We start from the raw sequence: 18,375 nt of genomic DNA, 5'->3' as shown, positions 1-18,375 counted from the left end.
GTGGGTGGGCCAATATTGGGCCTTAATGTTTTAGAAGTTTGACCTTATAATTTTATTCATCTATTTGAATTGATTATAAAAATTTCAATCCAACTCAAATCTCATCTGAATATAAGCATTTTATATTGTTGAGGAGTGTACTTTTATTTTTATAAAATTGCAAAAAATGACATAATTTGTTTTAATATATATGAGATAAGGTGGAATAAAAACTTAGTTAATCTCAAGATTTGCCATCTTGTTTATCATTTAAATTATTTATTTAATCAAGATGTAAGAGGAAAATTATAAAGTTACTTGACAAAAGAAAAGAAGTTAATTTGAAACTATCATAGAACCAAGTAACTTTAGGCCAGCCTCCTCCAACATAAATTTTAACTTTTCAACTAATTATAATAGCTTCACATGTCTTTTTTTAAATATCCAGAATATGTGGACAAGCTAATTAAGGTTCACTTTCACGTTATGAAACAACACAAAAATTATATAAATATCCTTATCACAACATCATTTGTTATTTTTGTAATTGAAGTGTGGAAATTATGTTAATAAACAAAAGTCTAAATCAGTTTAGCAAGACACAATTCATTTTTACTGTACAACCAATCTAATTAATCTAATCCCTCTTTAGCTATATAGGAAAAAAATGTCAAAACTCTTTACTCGAGCAGGGTGCTGAAATCAAACTGATGATATTCGTCCTGCCACTTTCTTTTGTTCGGTCTTCAGAAGAAAAATCTATATGAAATCTGATAGGGACCAACCCAGATCAAGGACACGTAGGAACTCATTACGTCACAGGGAGGACGTCAGCTGAAAGGAATCCCAACCTCATGCGGGCGTGTAAAGCAAAGTCCACGGAAAGTCATCATCTGCCGGAGAGAAAAGAGAATATTCTCCTTGACACGTGTAACCGAGAGAGGTCCAGGTCTCCAGGAGCGAGGATGAAGAACTCACGAATGCCTTCTGAATCAGTCCAGCAGCATCCTTTAAACTCACGAATGCACACGGTGTCGCCCCAGAATTCATCCGGTCTAGCCACCACCGCGGCCTCATTGACAACCGGATTCAAATACAAAACCGATTCGACTTCGACACTGCTCACATTTTCCCCACCACTTATAATCACATCTTTAGACCTATCTTTTATTTCCAAATACCCATCAGGGTGCATTACCCCAACATCTCCTGTGTAAAGCCATCCATCTTTTTTCATACACTTGGCGGTCCCTTCCGGGTCTTTTAAATAACCCAACATCAAACACCCGCCCCGGAGCACAATCTCGCCTTGAGTTAAGCCATCCGGTTTAACAATGATTCCAATTCCTGAATTGGGATCCACTACATTGACTTCAGTCATTCCGATGGTCCTCACCCCTTGTCTCGCCTTGAGCCTCGCCCTTTCTAATGCAGGTAGCGCATTCCACTTCCGCTTCCACGCACACGACACCACAACCCCGCCTACCTCCGTCATTCCAAAGCCATGGCTTACGACGAACCCCAAGGCCTCCGTGCGTAGCAGCACGGCTGCAGGCGGCGGGGCTCCGCCTGTTAGGAAATGAACCGGGTTTTTCAATTTTTTCGCGCTAGCATGGTTGCAGAGCATGTTGAGCACAACAGGTGCGCCACACATGTGGGTCACGCCGTGTTTGGGAATGGCTGCGTGAATGAGGGGGGCATCGAATCGTCGAAGACAGATGTTGGTTCCCCCCACCGCAGCCATTCCCCAGGTGAAACTCCACCCGTTTGAGTGAAACATAGGGAGGGTCCATAAGTAGACCGGCTGTTTAGGAACCGACCAGTCTAATAACGAGTCGACCGTGATGATGAAAATAGACCGGTGGGAATGGACTACACCTTTGGGAGAAGATGTTGTTCCTGAAGTGTAATTTAATGTCATGGGCTCCCACCGGGTTGTCAATAAGAAAGAGAGTTACTGATTATCACACCGGAGATGCCTTACGGCCACCACCCCCGGCTAGGCATTGTTTTGCAGGTTACCCCACATACAGTTCACGTACAGCTCGCCACCGTAGAAAACAAAGGACGCATTCAGTGACACCTGGCAGGAGGCATTTTGAGTCTTATCATTTGGCGGGCCAGGAAGGGGGTGGTTGCATGAAATTCATCCCCTGACCTCTCGAGCTCGACCACTGAGAGAAAAACAATACCCTCGGCAAGGCCTCTGCTAAACCAGTTAAACCAGGAGTATGGCGACACATGCAAGATCAGGAACATGGAGAAGAGCGCCGCGAGGAAAAGTCACCACCGGAAAAAACAAACAAAAATGATCATCTGAAGGACGGACGAACCAGTACTAGCCCATTAATCATAAATTTAATTTATTAGAGTACTTTCTTCTCAAATTATTTTATCAAGAAAAGAATTGAAGTTAAGAGGCAATAAAGGAGAAAAAACTTATTCATGATTTTCAGTATATCTAGGTAGCTCAGTATTGAAATGATCGGTGTAATTTGTTACTTTCGGGCAAGTATCTATTAGAATAACTTGTAATCTTCTATCACACCTGGAGTAAGATTGTTGAAGTTATTTAACAAAAAAAGAAAAGATTGTTGAAGTTGGTTTAGAAGAATGAGCTAGCTAGACAAGTGCCCCATGTACTAATTTACAGAGACAAGACAAGAGCTAGCTATTTTTCCAATCGTTAATACGTGGGTCTTATTCATCCGAGTAATTTAAATAATTAAGAATATTCAAATAACTATGCAATTTAAATAACCAAGTATCTGTCCATCTAAAATGTTAAGGGGTTATTTGGTTCTATTTGGTTCGATCAGTAGAATGAGGTTGGAATGATAAATCAGATTAAGTTAGTATGAATTTGAGGGATAAAATCAATATATCTGATTTTCTAGAAATAAGTTATTAATTTATATTAATTAAAATAATAGTGAAATTATTATTATTATATATTTTGGCATCACTGATTTAATTTTGTATCAGACATTAACATTTTATTACTCAAAGAGAAAAAAATCAAAAATGAATTCATCTCATACCCACCTCCCTCTTTGTTTATCAAAAACTCATACATCGAGAGTTAAAGTATAAGTTTTAGATTTTATTTTTTCCGGCCGAACATCATGTATGAGTTTGGAACGAACAATCCCGGCCCATGCATGAATCCCAAATGAATCTCATGTTATATTTCAACAAATACAAAAATTAATGACTCTTTACGAGCAAACTATATATCCTACTTTCTATCGAGATTAAAAGTCATGAAATAATGGACTCCGTTACCTTTTAGTATAATGACAAGTTCATTTAGCATGATAATGGGGCCGCTTGGGTTAACTTAAAAGAAGTGATTTCTTGCAATAAGTGGAGTAGAAGTGAGAAGTAAATAAGTTAATAAAATGTTTGGAAAAAAATCAGAAGCTGTGAGAAAGAAGTCTCAGCTTTTTAAAATTGCTTCTACTTTTTACACAAACGGGTCAAGAAAAGCAGAAGCCAGAAACAGTTTCTGCTTCTCTCAACCAAACAGGCTCAATAATTTTCTTTTTGTAGAGTGCTTTAACTAAAATTTAATCGAAAATGGTCGTGTAGTTTGGTGGCCTACCTCATTTCTGTTTCAACCGTCAACCATCATGCACATTATTCTAAACCACTTCCGCATGAAGCCTGCTCAATTTGCTTTGCTTTTTGAGTGAACAGCAACACATAAATTTACATATGATTTTTAACACTTTTTTTTAAAAAAACACACCATCGTAAGAATTTTAAGGAATTTCTATATTTTATGAAGACTTGAAATTTTGACCTTGTTGAAGTCCAGTTTTAATATATTGTCAATTTCACTGCAGCTTACGGTGCTTTACTGTATCGGAGATAAATATGTTCGAGTTTGAATTCTTATATAAAAGAAAATGTCAACTTCTAAATATAAATGAAGACATAAAATAAGTAATGATTTAGAATCCAAGAATTTAATGGCCAACTAATGTTTTAGAACCAGTATATGAATATAACTTATGCTAAGTTGCTAAACCACCTCTAATCAAACAAGTTGATTAAAACACACCCGAAGATATGTCATGCTAGTATAAGATATAAGATTGGATGCAAACAATGAATCAGTAGGTTCAACAGGAAGCGATTAACTTATCATTATATATGTTCCTGCAAAGAACTGCCTAAACTACCAAACAATCTTACCGTATTAACCTTTAAATGATTGTAGTGTGGCCTGTGACCAAAACAAGATCATCCCAATTTTTTTACATTAAATCAAATGTGAAACAATTAATCCATTTTAAATGAAATAATTTTCACACATAATATGTACCTTAATTAAAGAAGAACTTTCCTCACATTTAAATTTCAGTTATAATCTAATTCATACGATAATGTAGAAATTATGAAAGCTGACACGACAATAGACAAGAAAATTTTGAAGATCATGCATAATTGAGAAAGAAAACAGAAGACATGATATAAGAAGATATGACATCTTGAAAAATATGGAGACCAAAAGAATCTGGAAAAGCTGATACTAGAAAATATGGAGACAAGACAAATCTCGAAAAGCTTACGCTCGGAAATAATTCATATAATACTGTAACAACAGAAGGATCTCTACATAAAGAGACTTTATTGTAATATTGGAGATCATCAGTTTCTCAATACATCATCTTAAATTTTTCTACATTCATTATTTTCATGACAGACTAAATCCCTTATTCTACAGTCTATAATAGAAAAATATATTCATCAGTAAACATCATACACAAATACTATCTATTTAACATTATATAATTCAAGTTATATTATTAGAACGGAATAAATATCAAGTAGGTCACTCGTTTCGTCCGAATGTATCAATTGAGTCACCGATTCCCAAATTGACTCAAATGAAACTCTCATTAGAAAAATTTGTATCAAAAATATCACTCTATCGTTAGTCGAAATTTTGAAAGTATTATATATTGAGTTTCACACATTTTTTATGAATGGTATTACATCTAAATGAAAAATTCTGAGTTCTAGTATTTTAGATAATATTTTTAGATTTTTAAAAATTTATCTCTTATTTATTTTTATTTAAATCAAAAAATTTAAAAAGTAAGAAATTTTTAGAAACGAGTGACCTACTTGACATTTTTTTTAGATCACACCATCGTAAGAAATTTGAAAAAAGAATGATTACAAACAGAAAAATATTTCTGTATTTTATAAAGACCTGAAATTTTGAAGTTGTTGAGTTCCGGTTTTTAATATATTGACAATTTCACTGCAGCCTTACAGTGTTTTACAGTACCGGAGATGAATGTGTTCAAGTTTGATACTCCCTCCGTCCCAAAATAGTTGTCACATTTCTATTTTTGTTGGTCAAATTGACTAAGTTTTGACCAAAGATTATAGGTCAATCACTCATTATTTTAAAAAACTGAAAATTACATCTTAAAGTAGATTAAAAGTTATTTCCGGTGAAATATTTCTTTTATTTTGTCAATTGATAAAATATTAATAAATTTTAGTCAAATTTTAGTCAATTTGACCAGCACAAAACCAAATGTGACAACTATTTTGGGACGGAGGGAGTATAAAATAAAATGTCAACTTATAAATACAGATGACATAAAATAAGTAATGATTTAGAATCCAAGAGTTTCATGGCCAACTAATGTTTTAGAACCGAGATATGAATATAACTTATGCTAAGTTGCTAAACCACCTATAATCAAACAGTTTGATTAAAACACACCCGAAGATATGTCCTGCTAGTATAAGTTATAAGATTGGATGCAAACAATGAATCAATGGGTTCAACTTATCATTATATATGTTCCTACAAAGAACTGCCTAAACTTTTTTACACTGAATCAAATGCGAAATAATCCATTTTAAATGAAATAATTTTCGCAAATAATATGTATCCTTAATTATAGGAGAACTTTCCTCACATTTAAAGTTCGGTTATATAGGCTAACTAATACTATAATGTAGAAATTATTGAAAGCTGACAGGACAACATACAAGAAAATCTTGAAGATCATGCATAATTGAGAAAGAAGACTGAAGACGTGACAAGAAGATATGACATCTTGGAAAATATGGAGACCAGAATAATCTGGAAAAGCTGACATTAGAAAATATGGAGACAAGACGAATCTTGAAAAGATTACACTCGAAAATAATTCATGTAATACTATAACAACTGAAGGATCTCTACGTAAAGAGACCTTATTGTAACATTAGATATTATCAGTTTCTCAATAGATCATCTTAAATTTCTCTACATTCATCCTTCTCATGACGAACTGAATCCCTTATTCAAAAGTCTATAATAGAAAAACATATTCATCAATAAAATATCATACACAAATACTATCTATTTAATATTATATAATTTGTTATATTATTTAGAGCAGAGATGGTAGATATCTATTAAGCAACCTGATTGCAGAGCCTGTTAGACGGAAGGTGAGGAGGGGGCATAGGCGCATAGCAGACATCAGGGACTCCGATCCCTACGTCCCCCTCATTTGTTTACATTGGGCGACGAGGGCTCGGCACGCATTCTAATGCTCTCGTAAAACGTAGTTCGATAAATTATTTTGAACTTTTTTTCTTCTGAATAAAATTTGATGGTTAAATTTTTATACAAAAAATAATAATTTAAAAGTAAGATATAGAACTATGTTTTATATGCGTCTTAAAATGCGTGTCAAGCAGTATGAAAAAATTGTAAAGAAATGAGAGGGACAGAGGGAATATGATATATGTGATATAATGATAATAACATAGGATTTTTATATGATATTTACAATTCATGTTTCACATGATATCGATGAAACATGTTTAGAAATTATAGAATACAGATTTTATTTTAAACATGTTTGTTTTTACTGGAATATCTATTTCCCTACCCTCTTTAGAGTTTAATAGATATTCGAAACACTCGTTTAAAAAATAAAGGCTTAATGACCTTTTAACCCTCGAAGTTTGAATGGATGTTCTGATGCGGCCTCGATGTTTAAAGTCGTTCGATTCAACCCTTAAAGTTTCACTATTGTACCTTTTAGCCCTCTTTTCAAATGACGGTATATAACATAGGGTAAACTTGACAATTCATATTCAGGGTAAAGTTTGGGCGTACCTTTTAACCCCTAAAGTATACATCTCGTTTCTTTTAATCCCTCAAGAATACATTAAAATACATTAGATGTTCCTTTTAACCCTCGATGTTTAATGCCCCTTTTAACCCTCACGTGTGAAGTGTCAACTTTGTCCACCCCGTTATATACCAGTATATGTCATAAGGGTTAAAAGGTACATTCGGAAAACTTGGAGGGTTGAATCGAACAACTTTAAACATCGAGGCCGCATCGGAACATTTATCCAAACCTCGAGGGCTAAAAGGTCATTAAACCAAAAATAAAGCAGGTAATTCGTTCTTTATCACATTTGGCCACAGGTAAAAATTTCCAAGACAGTTATAGAGAATGTTCGTCCATCATGGTCAGGAGCATTAATGGGGAACAAAAAGACAATACAAGCCACCTTATTGAAGCATAAAATCAAAACAGTAATCTCAAGTTCAATAATAGAAACCTACAGCATCACCCTGAAACCGTACGTACAATAATTCCAACAACAAATAAATGACAAGTACACACACTCGAATTCTTTTTATAGATTTAAAGTGAGTGAAGCCACATAAAATTCAACAAAAATTTTGACAACCCATAGATTTGTACATACATGATACAACCAGCTGACAATGTTTAGCAAGTCTTGTATAATGAGAATGGATAAATACATGCCAACCCAATTTCTGATCTCACAACTTGCTGAAACAAATTAAAAACAAGAAGATTGAGAATGAAATATATATTATGTCATCAGCGTTCGCTTACTAAAAACTGATGCTGGATAACCCCACATTCAATGGTCTCAGAACCTGAACTGAGAACTTGTACCTGTAACCATAGTCGCCAATTTCATTAATATTTAAACAGCAAGAGAAAAAAAAACAAGTGATAAATTGGATTATTAACTTCTATTGATATTATTTCTAAGATTGCACAAAACAATCAGAGAACTGAATTCATATTTATGTGCAAGGAAGCTGGATATATATAATAATGTTACTCCCTCCGTCTACTTTTACATGCCCATTTTGCTTTTCGAGACTGACTAATTTTTGACTAAAAATTATAAATATAGTCAATTTGACTGGTCAACAGTCAAACTGGACATGTAAAAGGGGATGGAGGGAGTAGCTTTTAAGGTTAATTGACTTAACTAAAAACATACTCCTATATAAGATGATGAAAATAATAAAAATATACACCTCTGGTCTCTGACACTATTTTAATTAGAACATATAAAATGTAAGGCATGTCAAAGATAGAGTTCCCAGGAAGTGTGAAGTGTCAAGTGAAACATAATTGGAACCTGCAAATGGACTGTACAAGTAGGACAGGCAACTTCCTTCATAGGCCTACCAGATCCATCCGACTTGGAACCTGAAAATTAAGCATCATAATTATGATTGAATGCTCAAATTGATTTGCGAAAATAATTTCTGGTTCAAAGGGATTAATGCATATCACCAACAAAATTTTTATCATAACATTCCATACTGATGATGACTTGCGGTTTCTATTTATTTCCTCCTGCAACAAATAGTGAACACACAATGTTTCAGAATGGTCAGCAGAGCCGGAAAAAAGTTCATCCCACTAATTACATAAACATATATCTTCTGTAAAAATGAGAGATTTAAGTATTTCACATGCATATGATTGCTAGACAATTTAAAAACAAATCAAATAAGCTAGTCCCTAATTAGTTGACATTAATATATTACTGCAAGTATATTATTCACACATCTGCAAAAGCAATTTGCAGGGATCCAGCAAATACAATTTTATGTAGGATTGAGAGATGGTTAAGTAACATCAATTCATTTTCTATTACTTTTGTTTTTTCTACCTAGAACACTAGTAGTATAATTCAAGCTGCCAAACACTGAACAAATATTTCTTTCATGACACTCGTCTAGTCGTCTTTCTCAACAAATACAAATATATAGTAAACAAACAAATGTTTCCTATTCCGACTATTTGTTAATTAAAAATTACTTATTTTTTCCCAGTTTGTAGTGCCTTCAATTTATTTATTCTCCTAATAAAATTTGTTGTAAAAGCTAGCGTGCAAGGATTCAGTTGTGACTCAGAATCTATTTCAACTATTTTTTCATAAAAAAATGAATTTTTTTAGTTTATTCTGTCTTTGATTTATTTCTTCTCTGAATAAAATTTGTTGTCAAATTTTAGTTACCCAACGTTGTGTAATGATTTAGTTTGCAGCTCAGAACACAAGCTTTAATGTTTCAATTTTACAAAGTTATTGAATCATAACACAATTTTCGAATACATATAAAGGATGTATGCATTGCTCGGTAAAGGGGCCAAGGGTAGGACACTGTTATCACCAAAAAAATCTATGCATATGTAATACAATGATAAATTTATACATTTATGTATTTATATGTATTTGAATTGATTGTATTTTTAATCTTGAAACAATATTTTTATTATGTCATTGTATACTTATTTAAATATATGTAAATTTTTCTTTACAATCTTGAGAATTAGAGGTACCATTTTCAAAATTCATCTAAGGCACCCAAATGTCTAGGCCGGCCCTGTTAATTAATAATTGTATTACCGGTTATTTATTGATAGTTATATACGATAATATTATATTTTTATATATATGTCGCCCGTGTTAACCATAGAAGATCGGTCTTTTTTTAATAGGAAAATCTAAAAAAGATAATGTGTTTTACTAAAAAAGAGAATTACTATGTTGCTCGATGTTATTTTAGAAGATCGATATTTTTTAGTTAGAATATATCAAAAAAATTATATATTTTAGTTAAAAAGAATTATTGGTTATATAGACAGACCCGTATTTCAGCCAAGTAATCAAACTAAATGTTTTGATTTTAATAGTATAGTGTGTGTGGAAGATTTTATACACCAAATTTTTAATAAGTTCATTTATACAATAATCTATTTCCAATACATACCTAAAAGAAAGTTATAAATTTCCTTTAAACTTCTAAAAAAAAAACAAATTTCTAAATAATATATTATTAATAACATACAACTTCACTCATACAAATAACATCTAAATTTGGTGAATATTGAAATATTAATAATACAATTTTAAACAATTAAATGATATATCATCAAAGCTTTTTCTGAATATATATGATCAAAAACTATATAATGCATGCATATGTTTTGTGATTTTTTTACTAGACAAATCAATTTAGGTAGGTTTGAGTATTATTATTCAAACTCATCAGAAGTTTTCAACGCAAATTGAATATATAAAAAAGTATCACTTGACCTAATTCTTTTCTGTGTTTCCTATTTTTATTTTAAGCATTACTCCCTCCGTCCCCTTTTACTTGTCCTCCCTCCGTCCCCTTTTACTTGTCCCTTTTGAAAAAATAACGCATCTTAAGAAAATATTAGTTGGGTATCTTGTTTTCATACATATCCCTAATAAATGTAATGAATCAGATAGAGTTGTGTATATATATATGCTAGTCAAACATTGGAAGTTGTTACTTTTTGAAAAAACATACAAAAAGTTGCTTTGAAAAGAGAAGTGGACAAGTAATTTGGGACAAATTTTTTTTTCAAAGTGGACATGTAAAAAGGGACGGAGGGAGTATGTACTATCTCCGGTCTTTACTGTTCTTATATTTAATTAGATTCTAGGGTTAGTCAAACTACCCGCATTCTCCGGTCTTTACTGTTCTTATGTTTAGATTCTAGAGTAAGTCAAACGTACCCGCATAAATTTATGAGAAAGTATTTGTTAACCTAATTCAATTATTTGATAGCCCTCTAGCCGCTCTCGCTAAATATAATTAAATTAGTTAAACAATATTAAAATATATCAAATAATATAAATTGATATCAATAATTATAACTATTGAAAAAAATTGGACCTGTGAACTATAAATTCAATGAAAAAAAGTGAATTACTTATTTTTTTTCACCAATATTTTTATCCAACAAAATACGAGTGAATCATATTTTTCATCGAAGATAGTTGCATGAATCAGACTTAGGACTTGTGAGCTTTTCTGGAATGGGTTAGCTCAAATGGGCGGCAGCAGCATAAATGATTACTATACCCATTTATCGAATTAATTTTACAAACAAATGTTTCTCTCTCAAAATAATAGTGGCTTTGATTTTTTTACACAAAGTTTAAAATTATAAAAATGTTAGTTTTTATAAAATAAATATTAGAAAACAACATTTCGGAAAAGTAATTTATAAAACTATTTTTTCATAATATTTGATATACATGTAGTAAATATAGACATATATTATTGTCAAATTAAATTAATAACACTATAACAGATGTCAATTATAATTTAATGGGATATAATGATATTATGAATGTATCATCTCATTTTAAATCATATTTCACTTTTGATTCTTTTTATCTATGAATGCTATAAAAAATGTTTGTATCCTTTTAATTAAAAATGTGAAAAAAATAATCCACCAAAGATTATGTATATTATTTAATTTTTTTACACTTATATAATATATATAAATTTTAATTAATATTCTGTTAATTTAACGAATAAATGTTAAAACATTATATATAATTTGAAAGGATATAAAGTGCTCGATTATTTTCATGTCATTAATTTGACAAATATATGGAGTGTTTGGCAAGATCTAAAAGCCCGCTCAAGGGTTTATAAATAATTATAAGCCCATAAAAAGTAAAGAAATTATAGGTAGACTTTTGTTTCATTTTAATCGGTTATAATCTTAAGTTATTTGTTCCCTTCTTTGAATTTTTACTTTGTACAAGAAGTACTTAAACGACCCATTATCTTGTCAATGACATGTATATAAATACGGAGATAAAAAATCATAAAACATTCTCCACAAGAATCAATATAATGATATGGTTGATTATAATCTAATATTCATTCTTTAAGAAACATTCACCACTCGAAAATAACATATACCACTAGGAAGGGAAAAAACAAGGGATTACACTGTTCTGTCACCGCAATAATCATCAAAAAAAAAGGACCATGTAATTCATTCTTCTTCATTTTCTCTCCTCTCACTCTGCCCCTTTCTTAATCAGAGGCCAGGAAACCTCTAAACTGCTCTCCTTGGCCATTTTGCACACGGGGCAAGAGTTCACATTAGCTTCACATGTTCTGCAACAACATAAATGTTTACAAGGTAATATAACTACAGAGGAGATCTCTTCCCCGCACATTTGACAATCACGATCTATTATGTCATTTGAAGGGTCACCACATGAAGAAGCTGCATCAGGTTGAGAAGCATTCAGCATCAACTGATGATGACTCTCTTGAATCATCTCCAGTTGTTGAAGGTTGGCCACTAGGGCTTCTTTCTCCAGTGCTATCTGCTGCAAAACTTTCAATTGAGAGTCATATTCATATATATACATCTGGAGTCCCCAGTTTGCATGGTCTGTTGCCGCCACCTCGTTCTCTTTTTCTTGGATCAAATCCAGAAGTTGTGAAGCATAATTGAGAATGAAATTAACCTGATTAGTGTTTTCATTCACAACTGAATTGATTGTTTGCAGGTTCTGCATTAAAACCAAGTACATAATTAAGTACTGAAAAATAAATATAAATCAAGCAATTACAACAAAAGCATTTTAACGATAAATTCCGACCTGCTACTGGAGATATGCCTGCATGTTTTCCCTTCGATTATTGAGTTTAAAGGACAATTCTGATAGTAACTCCAATGGGAGTGGGTCATGATGCTGATTAACATGATACGCTTGTGGGTTGGCAACATGAGGGTTCATCAATTGTGTCGGGGGGATGAGAGGCTGGGTTTGATAATTAACATATGAGTTGATATGATATGAATCTGGGATGAGAGGTGAAGGTGGTGAAGCCATAGCTTGGGTTTGGTTGGAGATCGAAAAAAAGCCATGTGAGTAAGAAAGAGAAATGAAGATTATGAAGTAAGAGTTGTGAATTGAGAGAGAGGACTCAGGATACAAAATCTCCGAGCAGGCTAGAGTACTATATACAGGGGTTTGTGGGTCCAAGGAGCGTGTGAAAAGTTTATATCATCAATTCATCATGGAATATTGTATACGAAAAGATTTTTATCTGGTATCTGATATATTGGTATTGAATACTGGGAGTAGCGGTTGTAAAAATTTGGACCATACAAGAATGAGGATGAGCATTTGTTTTGAAAAAACAGAAAAATCTTTCATGAATGACATATTTTAAAGTAAGATAGTTATACTTTTTACTGACGAATAATAATTATCAAGCAGTTAGCAAAAATTTATTTGATGAAAACAAATTTTTTTCAATTAATTAGGAATAGTATCAATGATAAACATACATAATTTGAATCTATCAATATGCTACCATCATATTTTTGACTTCACTTGAAATTTGTATAAGAAATACATAAAATAGACACATTTAAATGATCTGTAAACGGTGTTAAAATATATATATTCAAATTTCACAAATCATTATGACTAGTGCATGATTTTCGATCCTATTTGATGTTCCTTTACAAAGACTTCAAAAATCCATAATATTTCTTTAAATTTTTTCTCTAGATAAGAGTTTGATATTTAAATTTTTATTAAAAAATAAATTTAAAAAACGTTATAAGACTATTAAAGTCTCAAAATACGTACAACTTAGAGGGAGTATTTAAGATAATATTTGTCCACTATACTTGATGCAAAGATATTATATGTGAAAAGTCAAATATACATGTTAGAAGCAAATTACAATGTAACGGTGGCTTGACAGAAGTCAATTATACAGTACTATTATTGAGAATATCCTGCCGTTTGAAAACATATATTTCATTTCAAATGACAAGATTTGAATTATTATTTTAAATTCTTATATTTATACTAATATTTGAATGCATAGATTTTAAATGAAATGCATAGATTTTGTTTCATTTTAATCGGTTATAATCTTGACTTGTTTCACTTCTTACTCTATACAAGAAGTATCCAAACAGCCCCATTATCTTATCAATGACATGTATAAAATACCGGAAAGAAAAAGCATAAAAAATTCTCCACAAGAATCAATATAAATGATATGATTGATTATTTTCTAATATTCATTCTTTAAAGAAACATTCACCACTGTCTCAAAAATAACATACCACTCGGAAGGGGAAAAAACAACGGGTACACTGTCTGTCACAGCAATAATCATTAAAAAAAAAGGACCATCTAATTCATTCTTCTCCATTTTCTCTCCTCTCAGTCTGTCCCTTTCTTAATCAGAGGCCAGGAAACCTCTAAACTGCTTTCCTTTGCCATTTTACACACAGGGCAAGAGTGCACATTAGCTTCACATGTTGTGCAACAACATAAATGTTTACAAGGTAATAAAACTACAGAGGAGATCTCTTCCCCGCACATTCGACAATCCCTATCTATTATGTCATTTGAAGGGTCACCACATGAAGAACCTGCATCAGGTTGAGAAGCATTCATCATCAACTGATGATGACTCTCTTGAATCATCACCAGTTGTTGTTGAAGGTTGGCCACTAGGGCTTCTTTCTCCAGTGCTATCTGCTGCAAAGCTTTCAGTTGATAGTCATATTCATTTAAACACATCTGGAGTCCCCAGTTTGCATGGTTTGTTTCCGCCACCTCGTTCTCTTTTTCTTGGATCAAATCCAGAAGATGTGAAGCACAATTGAGAATGAGGTTAACCTGATTAGTGTTTTCATTCACAACTGAATTGATTGTTTGCAGGTTCTGCATTAAAAACAAGTACATAATTAAGTACTGAAAAGTAAATATAACCATGATCCTTTTAATAAAAAAAATATATCAAGCAATTACAACAAAAGCATTTTAACGATAAATTCCAACCTGCCACTGGAGATATGCCTGCATGTTTTCCCTTCGATTATTGAGTTCAAAGGACAATTCTGATAGTAACTCCGATGGGAGTGGGTCATGATGATGCTGATTAACATGATACGCTTGTGGGTTGGCAACATAAGGGTTCATCAATTGTGTAGGGGGAATGAGAGGCTGCGTTTGATAATTAACAGCAGAGTTGATATGATATGAATCTGGGATGAGAGGTGAAGGTGGTGAAGCCATAGCTTGGGTTTGGTTGGTCATGATCTGAAAAAAAGCCATGTTAGTATGAAGGGAAATGAAGATTATGAAGTGAGAGTTGTGAATTGAGAGAGAGGACTCAGGATACAAAATCTCCTAGCAGGCTAGAGTTCTATATATAGGGGTTTTGTGGGTCCAAGGAGTGTGTGAAATGTTAATATCATAATTAATGGAATATTATATATCAAAAGATTTTTATCTGGTATCTGATATATTGGTATTGAATACTGGGAGTAGCGGTTGTAGAAATTTGGAGCATGCAAGAACCATTTGGTTTTGGTTTTTAACTGTCATTATGTAGTATGTAACGTATGCATGGCACAGAGCATGAGCATTTGTTTTGAAAAAACTGTAAATCTTTCATGAAATGACAGATTTTAAAGCAAGATAGTTATACTTTTTTTTGATGAAGAATAATTATCAAGCAGTTAGCAAACGCATTTATTTGATGAAAATAAATCTTTTCAATTGATGAAGAATAATTATCAAGCAGTTAGCAAACGCATTTAATTGATGAAAATAAATCTTTTCAATTAATTAGGAATAGTATCTGTGATACAGATACATAATTTAAATGTATCAATGCTATCATCATATGTTTGATTTCACTTGAAATTTTTATGAGAAATACATCATAATAGACATTTGAATGTGTAAATGGTTTTAAAATTAGTGAGATCTATTCAAATTTCACAAAACTAACTTTCTCTAGTGCATGACTTTCGAGCCTATTTGATGTTTTTTACAAAGACTTCAACGATCCATAATTTTTTTTAAAATTTTTCCGCGAATAAAAATTTGATGTTTAAACTTTTATTTATAAAAAATAGATTAAAAAAACGTTATAGGACTAGAAGAGTATCAAAATGCATGCAAACAGTAAACAACCTGTTGGTGGGAGCGAGTATTTGAGATTGTAGTACTCTTTTACATTATACTTGATACAAAAATATTATATATGAAAAGTCAAATATATACAAGTTAGAAGCAACAAATGTAATGGTAGTGATAGAAGTCAATTATTAATATCCTAATTATTCTCTAATTAATTATAATAAATCTGTTAAAGGTCATTTAAAAATATGTATTTCATTTCAAATGACAAGATTTGAATTGTTATTTCAAATTCTTAGATTTATACTAATATTTGAGTGTCTAGATTTCAAACGAAATACAAATCCAAATTTACAAACCGGTTATTTGACAAATGCAAAATTTCAAATGAAATCCACGTTCCCAAACATGCTATTAATATTTAAGTTTCTCTTCTTCTTAGATAATTTTTAGTAATTTTTATTAATGTGGAATATAACTGGCAATTGCAAGTTGGTTTCCCAAATTGTACGGCCAATTCATTTTTGTTCTTCTAGCTTGCTTCATTTTATTTACTTATATAATAAATATTTGTTGTAAAAATCTTTCTAGGTATCATCCATTAATTTCTCATATTTCAAAAGCCTAAAATATTCGCCTCTTAGAGATACTCTTATTTAAACATTTATTTATGTTATATTAAATTTATAAATACTCTATCTAGAGTATCTTTGTGGGAAGATGCTGAAAAAAATAATTATCATATTTTAAATAACATTCATTTACGTTCTTTTGTTTTATGTTTTTTCAAAAATTGTATATGAATTAGGACCCAAAAGTATAATCGATCTTTCTTATTATATGCTCACTTCACACGCCAAATAATCCTGACTAAGATATTTAAATCAATTATTTAAATTTAATTTTGTTGAATTAGTGTCATATATATAATTTAAAAATAAATATATAATAAATGTTATAAAATGTTAAGATTTCTATAAATTGAGCATTGAAAAGAGCCCTGACAAATAATCATATAATCAAAAAGAAACGAAGGCCCACAATTCAAGAATAGGATCGGAAGAAAACGTTTGACAAGCCACAATAACATTGTAATATAAGTTTTCAGTAACTAGACATATTAAATAATAATTTAAAAATTAATAAATTTGATAATCATTTTTGAATTAAATAATTGAACTTCTAATAGTTCAACAAATTTGATGTAATGAAATAAGTTTCAAACAATGATTTTCTCAAATATCTGTCATCCAATCACTACCAAAAAATAGGGAAACTGACCGACAAATACCGTCGTTTAAGTCCAAAAATGGTCAATTTTAGACCTAGAACTAACCAGCAAAGGTGGTCGGTTTTAACCTGGTCGTTAAGACACATTGGTCGTGTTTAATCTTTAAAACCGACTAGACAGGTGGTCGGTTCTAGCAGTTTCAAAATCCCTCCAAACCAGCCCTACGTTACCGGCTGGTGCCACTTGGACGCAAGTGCCACATGTATATGTATAACGGACCGCTCGTTGGTCGGTTAAATTAAAGGTTCTCCGAGCATAATAAAACTGACCGAAGTGGTCGGTTTAATAGAGTTGTCGGGTTTAGGACAGGAGCAAATGGGTTTTGTTGTATTAAAATCGAGTATGGCTCGGTCGGTTAAAATTTTTGACCAAAAATGGTCAAAGGTTCTTCGAGCATAATAAAACCGACCGAAAGTGGTCGGTTTAATAGAGTTGGTTGGGTTTGAGAAAAGAGAAGATGAGTTTTGTTGTATTAAAACCAACCGCTCAGATGGTCGATTTTGCGTTATTGGTCGAGTTTAGCACAGATGGCCCTGCAGTTGAGTAAATCCGACCAACCATAACCGACCAATTTTTAAAGGAAGCGGTCGGTTTTTTGCGATGGCAAATGGTCACCGTTGTCAGTTATATATGTGCTCTTCGGTCGGTTTTCTGGCATGATTTATGGTAACCATGGTCGGTTATGATTATCGCCGGTCGGTTTTCTGAAAAGTAAAACGATATTTATGGTCGGTTATGACGGTGGTCGGTCGGTTTTCTGGATTTTTCTTTAAATAAAAGGTTTTACTGATTCTATTTATTATCATTACCTGCGACCACCAACCACCAACCAACTAACCAACTAACCAATCAAATTAACTAACCCACAAGAACAATAACAATTACCATAAACATCAAATTTCTATAACAACCAAATGTATAATTGTCTAGCAAGGGCAATAAACATCAAATTACCATGCACAAACGTATATAAACATACACAAACATATAAACAGGAACTGAGGGAGAGATCGATATATATCTGCAAATTGAGATTG

The 18,375-nt window shown here is 32.1% G+C and overlaps 1 protein-coding gene and 1 pseudogene across 1 annotated transcript; both read right to left on the bottom strand.

Annotated features, from left to right (window-relative positions):
• Window positions 1-440: 440 nt before the first annotated feature.
• On the bottom strand, window positions 441-2,592 carry LOC108221250 (probable CoA ligase CCL11; annotated as a pseudogene).
• Window positions 2,593-12,150: 9,558 nt separating this feature from the next.
• On the bottom strand, window positions 12,151-15,195 carry LOC108221249 (uncharacterized). The gene is made up of 3 exons (XM_017395140.2): window positions 14,959-15,195; window positions 14,473-14,841; window positions 12,151-12,654 (listed from the first exon to the last, which is right to left on the bottom strand). The coding sequence occupies exons 1-3, from the start codon at window positions 15,193-15,195 to the stop codon at window positions 12,151-12,153; spliced, it is 1,110 nt and encodes a 369-aa protein (XP_017250629.2).
• Between the last annotated feature and the right edge of the window lie 3,180 nt (window positions 15,196-18,375).

Source organism: Daucus carota, chromosome 5 (genome assembly GCF_001625215.2).
Source record: "Daucus carota subsp. sativus chromosome 5, DH1 v3.0, whole genome shotgun sequence".
Lineage (NCBI taxonomy): Eukaryota > Viridiplantae > Streptophyta > Magnoliopsida > Apiales > Apiaceae > Daucus > Daucus carota.
This window is presented reverse-complemented; position numbering and strand designations above follow the sequence as displayed.